This window comes from Myotis davidii, unplaced genomic scaffold (genome assembly GCF_000327345.1).
Source record: "Myotis davidii unplaced genomic scaffold, ASM32734v1 scaffold394, whole genome shotgun sequence".
In the NCBI taxonomy this organism is placed as follows: domain Eukaryota; kingdom Metazoa; phylum Chordata; class Mammalia; order Chiroptera; family Vespertilionidae; genus Myotis; species Myotis davidii.
This window is the reverse complement of record NW_006287548.1, coordinates 1,523,815-1,536,421: the sequence shown is the minus strand read 5'-3', so window position 1 is coordinate 1,536,421 and position 12,607 is coordinate 1,523,815. Positions and strand designations below refer to the sequence as shown.

Here is a 12,607-nt window from a genome sequence, read left to right as displayed (position 1 = left end):
GTTGGGGGGGGGGGGTCTTTCTTCTCTTTTATTACAAGGACAAACTGCAAGTCATTTTATCTGTGGTCCAGGTAACTACAAGCAGCTGGCTGTGACTGCATGGCTGAAAACATTTTCCCACTCAGGGACTCGGCCTCCGCCAGCACGGCTTCCCTGGACTTACTATTAAAAGCAATCTGCCAAGAGGCTCGAAAACCCAGGGGTCTAGTAGCAAGTGAGCAGTAGGAAGGTGACCTTTCCTGCTGCTTGTTTATGACGGATCTGCGGACTCTGGCTCAGTGTGGGTCCGGCATCGGCAACAGGCCGAAGTGGAGATGGGGAACTCGCTGTGTTTTGTGTGGGGGTTGTTTTGGGTTTTTTTCTTGAGTTCATATAATCAACTTAGAAAATACAGCTGGAAAAGGACAAGAATGAAAGCTTGGTTTTTTATATCCTATCTTACATTTTGGGGGTAAATGGCTAAAGGCAAATTCCCTTTAATACTTTTTTATTAGAGTGCAACCAACTTAGTAACAATTTAGTTACTACATTGAGCCGTTAGATACAAGTATGCAAAATGAAGGAAAAGAGACAAAAGAAGAACTGAATGAGGCAGCAGAAAATAAACTGAATTAAGACTAAAATACAAAGAAACCTGATAGGAAAAAGACAAAGGAAAATGTAGTTCTATTAAGAAAATGACCCTTTGTTATTTTTCTTGCTTAACGTTCTATAACTTAATAAATAATATCTCATTTAAAAGACACTCATAAGAATATATGATATTTTCAAGCAAAAGTCATCTTATTTTCACACAATGTTGTGAAGTAACTGCCTGTCTAGGAAGTCTGCATGCATCCACCATGATCCAAATTACTTAGAGGAGGCCATGCCAGGTATATTGAAAATCTTCTTTGAATGCTCATTCACATTTGCATGTAGCTCACACAAACAAAAACTACTCCTGTGTGGTAATTCCCTTTGCTACTCGTTAGGAGTTGCTTGTCTTTAGGTATTGATTCTATTCTTTCATTTAACCAAGAATCTTAGGCCCTTTTCCAGAGTATTAAAATAAAAAAAATATTCAGTGCATAACCTGATCCATCTCTCCCCCTTCCCCAGGCAACATTTCACCTATTCTGAAAACAAACTAAAATAAAATCCGATACCGCCATCACAAAAGAAGAACGATGCCAGAAATGGGTGAGTGATGCTCTGGCCTCCTCGGTCCTGCTTTAGTTACCGCCACACCAGAAAATATGCACACACTTTGTTGACTGGATGGCTATGACTGATGGATGATAGCCTGGTAAGGTTACCATAGCTAATTACAACATCATTCATCTAAGCCTGCATGGAAAAAATGCCAGGCTCCCGGGGAAGAAAAAGGAAAGAGCGAAATGCTATGCCATAGCTAGCTGTTAACTTTTGAATAATCAGCCACAACAGGAAAACAAATAGGATGAAACTCAATGACCAAATTATGACTTATGGATCCATCCAAGCAAATGACCTCAGTCCCCTGGTAATTTCAACTCCGAGTTGCACAGCCCACAGCCGAGCGCTCCCAGCAATAAGGAACGCTCACATGCTTGTGCGCTTTGTAGTAGGAATTCAAAGGCTCCGGCAGCAGCCCAGCCCAGCCCAGCCCTGAGCGTCAGTTCTGCTATGTGTGTGGTGTGAGCGTGTTTGTCTAGGATCAGATGCCAATACTTAAACTCCCATTATGGGCACAGCAGCTACTTACATGCTGCAGCCTAATTAAAGGAATAAACTTCCCCCTTCTTTATTTTTTCCTGAAGATCAGTGCCATGAAGGGATTTGGTTTCGTTAAAAAACTCAGACAAATGTTCCCATATGCTTCCCTTATGCAGTAAATTGTCGAATTCGGAAGAAAACAGTCACGAGTCCCAACACTCATCGATGGCTATACAACGTTTTCTGAGAACTACTGAAAACAGAGAGCAAAGAACTCAGTGTTTTGAAAATAATGATAACAAACACACAGGCATAATTTCCATGTCAGTTCTGAAGCAGCACAAACACACATGGAAACAATAAAGCATCTGAGGCACCTTCCAGCTTTCAAGTCGCAGAAACAAGAACCACTTTCAAATATAAAGTAGCTCATCTTCAAAGTTTAACACACGAGAGGGGAGCAAAGCTAATGCCATTGCAACTCCCGACTTTAATCGGATGGCTTCATATCTGGGTAATAGAGATCACAAGAGTGGCAACAACCACGTTGAAAGGACTCTGTATCCTGACACACTGTTTGAATTAAATTGCCAAAATAATTATAACTAAAGAAATATTTTCTCATGGAAGCCTGAACCCAACATGGCAAAGTTCAGTCAAGAAGTCCTTAGAAAAATGATCAACTTGTCTAAACTAAAACTACTAATTAACTGGGGCCGGGGGAGGACAACTGAGTCAGATTCAACTTTAGCTGGGCATTAATGAAATTCTCAGGGGACAGTGATCGCCCATAAGAGCAAGAAAGGCTCATGCTATAGATGAGAAAACAGTGGTCCTCTGACATGTGGCAGTGACACATCAGGAAGTGACTTGGATGGTCTCAGATAAGAATACCCAGCCCTAGCTGGTTTGGCTCAGTGGACAGAGAGTTGGATTGTGGACTGGAAGGTCCCGGGTTCGATTCCAGTCAAGGGCACATGTTTGGGTTGCGGGCTTGATCCCCAGTGGGGGGTGAGCAGGAGGTAGCTGATCAATGATTCTCTCTCATCATTGATGTTTCCATCTCTCTCTCCCTCTCCGAAATCAATAAAAATATCTTTTAAAAAAAGAATATCTATTCCTATGAAATGCCAGATGCATCCACTTTGGGGGGCTGGTGTTGGAAAAGGGTGGTCCTGGTGGATATAGGTTAAATGACTTGTGTGGGAACACAGCTAGATGAAAATCTGTGGAGTTGGGAACCAGCTCCCTATCATTGGTTCACAAGGATTGGGCCAAACTTGGGCTCGGAGGTCTTCTGGAGAACAGTACGAGGTCATAAAGGCGGCACAGGAACTCCTGGAGGAAAGGCTCAAGAGCATATTCTTCCGAACTGCAAAGTAATCGCCCTCGCTATTCTACCTTATTTACAGGAGGTCCTACATGAAGGCAGTCGAAATGTCAAAAAGAGTACAACAGTATCCATAGGACAGGAAAAGTCACCTAGGGATCCCATTAGCATAATGCTTTTGGCGCAAGTTCCCCCCAAACGCGCATACACATACATGCACACACGTGTGTGCATAAACTCATGGGATGAGAAGACAGGAGCAGATTCATTTCTGAAACCTAAAGAAGGTTTTAACAAAATGTTCTCCATCTTAATTTTCTAGCCTTTATTCCCTTATTAGCTGGTGATCTGCAGCTATTCATAATATGTATTTCTTACTTTGCACTCTATCTCAATTCCAAAAGATATGAGGTGCTACTTTTTCACATACAGTATTAAAAGTCATGGATAACTGAAATCTACAATTAACCCCAAAAATGTCATGTAATTGAAAGAGCATTGTACTAGAAGCCAAGAGGTGAAGGTCCCAACTCTAGTTCTTTAACCAAATAGTTATATGATATTAAAGCACACACTCTCTCTAAGCTTTTGTCTTTTTTTCCCCCTCATTGTAAGGTAATGACAATTGTCTAGACCAGCGGTTCTCAACCTGTGGGTCGCGACCCCTTTGGAAGTCAAATGACCCTTTCACAGGGGTCGCCTAAGACCATCGGAAAACACAAATATAATTACATATTGTTTTTGTGATTAATCACTATGCTTTAATTATGTTCAATTTGTAACAATGAAAATACATCCTGCATATCAGATATTTACATTACGCTTCATAACAGTAGAAAAATTACAGTTATGAAGTAGCAATGAAAAGAATTGTAGGGCTGGGGGTCACCACAACATGAGGAACTGTATTAAAGGGTCACGGCATTAGGAAGGTTGAGAACCACTGAGCTAGACAATTGCTGATTATGAAAATCTATGGAACTGGCTATTTCTAGACGAGCATTTCATAAAGGTTGTTCTAAGGGGTGCTAACAATTCTTTTGTTGGTGGTGGGTTTCTTTGCTGTAGGAATTGTAGAAAACATGGGATTTTCTGCTGCCTTCCCTGCAAGCACAACCAATCCTATTTGGACAATAAGTAAACATAAGTAAATTAGAATAGCTTGCAGAACTTAAGTGCTCAATAAATGCTATTTGTTAATTAACTAGAATCAAATATATGTTGAAATCCTGAAACATGTCAAAAAGTCACATTGGTTCCATAAAGAAGGCTTGGACAATTTCTGAACGAGGTAATTTTAAAGTGCAGATGGCCTCTGTGAATCTGATTCTTTGCTGTTTCACCTGGTGTTTGTTCCACCATGTCTCTTCTTTTAAATAGGCTATTTAGCGATCTCTAGGCTATACAGTAAAAGCATCAAATAATTTTAAAAACTTAGAATCTTTAAGTGTTCCAATGATTTGCTAGTTAGGGCTGAGTCAGGACTTACTCATTTAGCGTTACATTAGAAAATCCATTAGAAAATAAATGGTAGGAAATTATTTAGATGAATGAAGTTGGAATTGTGTGGTTGTCCACTTGATTTAAAACTCTTCTTACAAATTAAAAATATATACCCCATTAGCTTATAGGGCATAAAACTATAAACCTTTTTAGGCGGGTGGAACATTTCTTCAATGCATTTTGTACCACTTTATTGTTGAATAAGGAATTAAGACATTTATTTATTGTACATCTACTGTACTGTCTTGAAGATTTGGACAAGGCATCAAAACCAAGGTTAATATTTGAGCTTGAGCTTAAAGGGTGCATATGTTCACCAACTAGACAAGAGGCCAAAGGGGTGAGCAGCTAAGCAGCCGTGGGCAAACTACGGCCCGTGGGCCGGATCCGGCCCGTTTGAAATGAATAAAACTATTGAAAAAAAAGACCGTACCCTTTTATGTAATGATGTTTACTTTGAATTTATATTAGTTCACACAAACACTCCATCCATGCTTTTGTTCCGGCCCTCCAGTAAAGATTAAGAACCAATTGTGGCCCTCGAGTCAAAAAGTTTGCCCACCCCTGAGCTAAAGGGAACAGTACCTATAAGGCATAGAGGTTTGAAAACAAGTGACAATTGGGGCCCTGGTAAGTGTTTCATAGTGGCTGCATGTGAAGGTGACTGTCGGGTGTGGCCCGGAAAAAAAGTGGGTAGAGGAAGTAGCCAAGTCATGAGAAACCTGTGAGTATGAACTTTCTGCATATTCTGTGCATAAATATTTCATCTTGGAAGATATAAAAAGAACAGCAGGGGCCATAGTAGGGAAGGTGGTTGGTTTTTAACAGAATACTTGTTGATTACCTTGTGTTGGAAAAAGAGATATGAAAATTATACTGAACTTTGAGTATATTTTAACCCCCAATATCAGTCAAAATTTTTGGTGATTAATATGGCCCAATCATAAAGATGTCTTGATTCCTAACATGTTAAATTGTGTCTCCTTAAGTGAGACAAGCAGGAGAGCTGGGGAGGATTAAATTCCCTGGCTTCCCGAAGGGTCTCAAGAAAGAAAAAAACTGAGAATAAGCGCTTGTTTTTGCTGCACCAGCCTGGGAGGGCGTCTGAGTCCCATGACAAGCAGGGCCAGTTCCAATGGCCTCGGGGAGCTGAGCAGGGAGCCGGGCTGGGCTCTGTGTTTGGTATTTTATGTGCACAATGTTATGATGAATCGCTGGGACACAAATGCTGCTGCTTCTCCAACCTCCCCTCCCACTCTACATGTAAACAGGATCTCTGGGGGGTCTGGCAGCACAGCCCTGGGAGGAGCCACGGCTATGGGCTGCTGCCATGCACATCCCTCCATCCTGAGATGACGCCTGCCCAATGTATGACCACATCCTGCCCTGAGGCAACAAAACCAAAACAAAACTGGAAAACACCAAAGCTGGCTGTGTTGCTTCCTTCTTCCATTTGTCAGAGAAACTACATACATAGGCCTTTTCTTTGCTTTTAACGTTCAAGATATGAAAAGTACTCAATCTGATGGGATGCTGAGGGTAGATAAGGGATGATTTTATCATTGTTCATCTCTGCCCAAATTCTCCAGCGAATTCTGAGGAGCCACCTGCATCAGCTTACTAATGAGTTTGGGCACGGTTGAACACGCAGTAGGACGCCGCTGGAAGTGGTTAAGCCTGGGCCATATAATCCGGTTTGGGACTTAGGAAGGCGGCGCTGGCAGAGCAGGGCTTGGAGAAAGCAGCACTGTCCAGAAAGGGGTCAGATGGAGGCCTTGCAAGCATCTGATTAATGATAAAGGTCTGGGTTGCTGCAACGGTGTGGACATGACGGCTGGAGAAAGTGGCGATGGTGGGACGGAAAAGGAGGAGCTGGAGACGATGCCATGATTTCAGACCCATTCTCTGGGAGGCACACTGATCGGTCACCTAACAATGAGCTCATCTCACCCTTGAACCCTCAGCACGAGGGGGAATGGGACTTGAAGCCAACAAGTTAGCATTTGCAGGGTTTTCATATGTAGTCACAAAGTAAATCCCAGAAAAATGAAATCAATTATTTTATCCTTTATTTTTTTTACAATAGCATATAAGAGGCACATAGCCAAATTGTTCCTAAGACTGGAGCCAGTGTCAAATCCTGGCCTTGACACCTAATAGTTCTGTGATTTTTGATGAGTTACTGAACTGCCCTGTGCCTGCCTTATCCCTTAAATAAAGGGAATAATGGAACCCAACTAAGTATGATGATGCTTAAGTGAGTTGTTATGAGTAAAGGACTTAGAATGATCCATGCATGGTCTTAAGCTTAGTGGTTGTTGGGTGGTCACCATTAATGAATCTTATTTCCTATCTCTGTCTTACCAAAAATCAGTATTGGAAGAGTAGAAAGTCCACTTGCAAGGAAGAGAAACCTCAGCTTCCTTCTCTTCCCGCATTCAATGTTATGTTGCTCAGATGGTTCAACAAAAGAAACTATGAAAAATCTGAAGAAAAACAAACGTTTTCTCTGAGGATGCGCACAAGAAAGATAAAACAAATTCCCAGACACGAGCACTCGGAGGTTTGGCCTTTTGAAGACCAAAGTGCTCGCTTATAAATGGAATATTAAAACAAGCAAAGGCAATTTTCCCCTTTCGTCTTCCCTTATTGCCTAATTTTCCTCCCAATCTCATTTGCATAATGGATAAAAAGGCATCCATTATGCAAATGAACGACAGGGCTGTGAAGTTGTTGAAGCCACAAACCTGGCTTCCCATGAAGAGAAGCTGCGATGAAGCCGCCCAATGTCCGGGTTCCAGCAGACTGCTTCTCTCGCTTGCATTCCAACAAACAGAGGAACATTATGAAGCCTATACTAGTACAGATCATAGATCACTAATATCCACCTGGTTCTTCTAAAAGGGGCACTGCAGATGCTTCCCAGAAAATGAGTGCAAAGGACAGATACTCAGAATGGTCGTGTGTAAAGGAAACTTGACAGTATACACTTTGTTTCAAATGTGAAAAACTAGTACTATGTACAGTTTTTACAACTTTAAGCATATGCTTTGCTTTAAAAGGCAAAGTGAAAAAAGCCCCTGTTCTAGCTTGAGAATTAACCTATAACAGGTGCTCAGAGCTGTCTCAAAATGTCTGCATACATTCAATAGGAATGAAAAACTGTTTTAAGTACCAAAATATTGAACTTTGTAGAAACTTCATGCTGTTAAACTGACCTAAATTTATCTCTAAGAGGTATCGCCAAACACTGACATATAATGTCTCTCACAATTGTCATTTCACTGAAACTTGAGAAGAATGTTTATTTTCTCCTTCTATCCACACCTTTAAAACAAATATAACAAAAGAAGAATTCTGAGAGCACTCACTGGGTCAGTTGCTCTTGTTTTAATAAACCAGTAGGGCAGAATTAAGAAACTAACTTCAAAATGTTTGCCCAAAACTCTGAGATATGCAGTTTGGGGAGAAAAAGGTGGCAAAAACAGACGTGACCTTTATTCCTAGAGCAGATTTCTTTTTTTAAAAAAAATATATTTTATTGATTTTTTACAGAGAGGAAGGGAGAGGGATAGAGAGCCAGAAACATCGGTGAGAGAGAAACATTGATCAGCTGCCTCCTGCACGCCCCCCACTGGGGATGTGCCCGCAACCAAGGTACATGCCCTTGACCGGAATCGAACCTGGGACCCTTGAGTCTGCAGGCCGATGCTCTATCCACTGAGCCAAACCTGTTCTGGCTAGAGCAGATTTCTTGATCAAGCTTAGCTTATTCCAAATGATGTTTTCAGGGACTTAAAAAAAATGATTCTCATAGGCTATGGATGAACCTTATCACGTGCATTCCAATCTCTCCCTTATGATACTGCAAGGGCACACAGTTCAGATTCTGATTCCGATTCACCTGCCATTCAAGAAAAAAATGCTATCCACTTCCCTGAGCCTCAACAACTGTAAGGAGCTATGTAAAAAACAATAATAATAATATAGAGAAGAAACCAGTTTGTATTTTTTAAAGAAAGATAACTAACAAGGTAAGTCACAAAGTAGGAGCAACTCCTAGTCAGCAAGGGGATATATATCAACCAGGTGAAAAGCACACCACAGAAAATACACATACCTAGTTTCAGAGCAGAAGGGGTTACTTCAATTTCCCCACCAACTGGTTTAAAGGCAGCCAGTTGGGCAGCCACTTCAGTCTCGAAGGCATCTGGGCTCTGGCGGCCTGCTGGGTTTCCTCCGGGGCTCTCGATCTTGTGGAGTGGTTCTTGTTCGTCAAACACGGCAATCAGCTACAAACAAACCCAGCAACACCAATTAGTGCTTCATTGGACACACACATCACCTGGAGACTGTCTCTAGCTGTGATCTTTGGTTTCAATAAAAATGGCCTCTGAAAACTTACAATGTTAATGTGATTGTACCCACAACTTTTAATTCAGTATTATGTCTAAAAGCACCATGGCCAGGAAATAATGAACAGTGTACATGTCCTGTAATAGAGAACCAACTTTGGTTATCTCTCTCGAAGGAATGAAATGGTCGCCCCCTCCCCTCCCCTTTTCTAATAAGCCAGAAAGGACTCCAATGTCGCTTCTAAGAGTTGTTCCAAAAACATAAAAGTTGAACATGCAGAAATAGAACAGTAGATGTGATGAATTCCATAATTACATCTTTCCTTTTAGACACAATCATAATAAACTGACAAAATGTGAATATTTACACAGAATTTATATTTACCTTGTGCACATACACAGATAACCCATTTTCATACATGCCTTTAGGTTTGTTCTTTTCCCACATGATTGATCTATGTTGACTGGTCTAAGCCCAATGAATTTCAATTTCAATGAGAATAAGCATCAGAACTTTAACCTAATTATTCCCATCTTCATCTCAATTTTATTTCACGGGAGACCTATGCTTCTTGTCATAAATATAAAAATGTTTGTCAATTTCCAAGTCATTTTTCATAAAGGGCAAAATATCATAAAATATTCCATTCATTGTGCAAACATTGCTGTGTAAAAAGTGAGGCAACCCGGCTGAGACTGCATTTTTGGCCAGCGGACAGCACCACCATCAGGAACCTCCGATGCCCCTTATCACTGATGTGGAAAAGTCTCAACATGAGGGCAGCTCAAGGATGCCCCGTCAGACCAGGAAAAGTGCAGTGTGTGTGTAAATTTGAAAACCGCTAGTAAATCTCTATGTATTTTTCATTCATTAAATAAAACAAACCTACTTATGATTCAAACATTTATTGAGGGAAAACACTCAAAGCCCTATTCATAGGGGAACCTTGTTGGAGATAGTATTAATGACACAAGCTCAGGGGTAACCAATCAGAACATCATACATTCCAAGTTCAATCTTTCAGAAGAAATGAATACAATTAGGGATATGTAAATTGGCTATTCAAAAATGATTTTCATAATTGACTACTCATTTCCAGTATGGAGACTTGTTTAATTGGAAAATCCAACAATCCTCTCACCACAGGAAATAAATGCTAGTCCCCAGACATTATTTTTAATTCTTGAAATTGAACACACACATTTTCTATTTTTAATCGGCAGCACTGGTGAACTGGTTTCAGAGAAGACTTAAATAGATTAATAATGAAAGATTATTCTAGGATAAGAATAATCCCTAGAACTATATTTATCTAATCATCTGGCCAAAGTGATGTTTAACCCGTAAATCCTGAAAATGAAAATAAAAACAATTTTTAAATATGGTGGAAGTATTATTTTCATCACTATTTCTGTGACAATTGTAATTTCAACTTTATATATTGGTAAATTCTAACACATGTTAGTAACGTTTATTTTAATGCATCAATCAACTAAAAAAAGTAGCTTATTATATGGGTAGTATAAACAGTTTCATGTAAATTAAAAATCATACCTTACTTTTCCCTTTTGTTATATCCTTAACTCAATATATCCTATACATCTTAAATATTGGGGCAAAGAAGAAAAAATAAAATACTAATCTAAAGTATAATACAAAAGCTTATCCCAGCTGGTATGCACCACTGTTGAGCATCAAACTATGAACCAGGAAGTCACAGTTTGATTCCTGATTCTACGTCAGGGCATATGCCTGGGTTGCAGGCTTGGTCCCCAGCAGGGGGCATTCAGGAGGCAGCCAATCAATGATTCTCATCATTGATGTTTCTATTTCTCTCTCCCTTGCTCTTCCTCTCTGAAATCAATAAAACGCTTAAAATTAGTAACTCATAAGTCATTATCTATAGCTGCTATATAACATTTCTTTCTTGAAATACTTTACTGATAACCATCTATATATATAAAAGGCTAATAATATGCTAAGTGTCCCTCCAACAGTCCAACTGGTCACTATGATGTGCATTGACAACCAGGGGGCAGACACTCAATGCGGGAGCTGCCATGACACACACTGGCCATTTACAAAGAAATGACACTGCAGACCTGGCACCAACAAAGCAACAATCAGCTTCCCCCAAGTGGGACACAGGCCCTGCCACCACCGCGGAGCGACAGCCCACCAAATCACAGCCAACACTGGCAAGATCCCATGGCACAAAATGCAGCCCACAACCCAGCCCAGCCCGGAAATGGTCACTGTGGCAATGGGTAATGACGTCACATAGCAACACCCAGCTTCCTCTCACTAGCAACAAGCCTCCTTGCAGTTTCTTCAGCCCAGGAACACGACTTGCTTTATAGCCAGGTGCAAACATTTTACATTTCAACCAAATGTCTGTGAAAGCATTTTCCCTTGCCTCATCTCATTTGATCCTCACAGAAGTCTTGGAGTAGGTAGATAGGAGACTTGGTAGAATCCTATTTTTTTTTTTTCATTAGTTGGAAAATGGAGATTTAGAAAGTTTAGAAAATTGACCCGACTGAAAAGAAGTAAGAAATGGTGGACCTTGAAAATGACTTCAGGTTTTCTCACTGCAGAGGATATTGTCAGACACTGCTGCAGTTAAATATTTTCCCCTTCGTTCTCTTCGTGTGATCTACAATAATAATCTGCTTTGTGTTTATATTTACTGCTGTGTTGCTGACAATTACCTGAAAGAGAAGTTGGGGTGCTTCACTGGGCTGGAAAAAGTTTAGCTAAATCAGAAAGCGGGTCTAATTAAGCAAGTTTATTCTATATCTAAAAAAGGCTAAATTGACTCTCACATGCTCAATACATATAAAGCTCTCGTTGGCACCAGTTGTACGCGTGTGTTTCAATCTGCCATTGTCGATTGTGAATTTGGTTGATACTTCTATTATGGAGAATGGGTGAATAGTGTTATTAAAATATTTCTTCTAAATAATTTCCTTTCAAAGTGCAAAAATCCATGCACCGCGCCACTAGTACTATTCTATTCACACAGGTGTATAGAGTATGCAGTAACAATGTTATACCAAATAATATATGAAATGGGAGAACAAAGTAGTTTGGGGACTGTGTTGTCCAAGTGAACCTTGTTTTTTTCATTTCTAATGCAGTGTCTCAGACCACACTGTAACCATCTTCCAAAAACGAAGGTGTACAAGACTAGGCTGCACTGTGGAATATTTGTAGTTATCCAGGAGGACGCTATGGCCTAAACTAAGAATGTGAACATGACTCTATGGAGATACAGGCAATACACAACCCTTCCCAAAGATGATGCTAGTGAGATCTGGAGGCTCCCAAATCTCATGATCTCTCTGACTAATTAGTTGCTTAGTCTGTCTCTGAAACCCATGACTGGCAGGAATGATCTCTGTACAGCCCATTCTGAATGTATGGATGAAGGGCTGAATGGATGACATAGAGTCTCTACCCCTGTAAGGAAGAAGATCGGTTTCTGAGTCTGTGATGCCCAAGGTCACTGGCAGCATAGGTGCTGGCTGAGGAGACTTCAGCCTTCAACTCCACTCTTCAATGCACACAGACGTACACTTGTTTCAACACTGATAATTAATTTCCACCATGTGTTGTAGGTGCTTATTAGCTAGATTGCTTGATTCATCAGAACACTTACATTACTAGGTGACAGAGTTCCTAGAACACAGTATTACAGAGATGCATATGTTAATTAACATAAACCACGGCTCTATCTCC

General features: G+C 40.5%; 1 protein-coding gene across 1 annotated transcript in view; it reads right to left on the bottom strand.

Annotated features, from left to right (window-relative positions):
• The window catches only part of PARD3B (par-3 family cell polarity regulator beta), an 838,084-nt gene that overhangs the window by 565,898 nt on the left and 259,579 nt on the right, over positions 1-12,607 (bottom strand). The window contains exon 3 of the mRNA XM_006759450.2: positions 8,631-8,802. Within this exon, the coding sequence (XP_006759513.1) occupies positions 8,631-8,802 (172 nt within the window). The remainder of the gene's footprint in view (positions 1-8,630; positions 8,803-12,607) is intronic.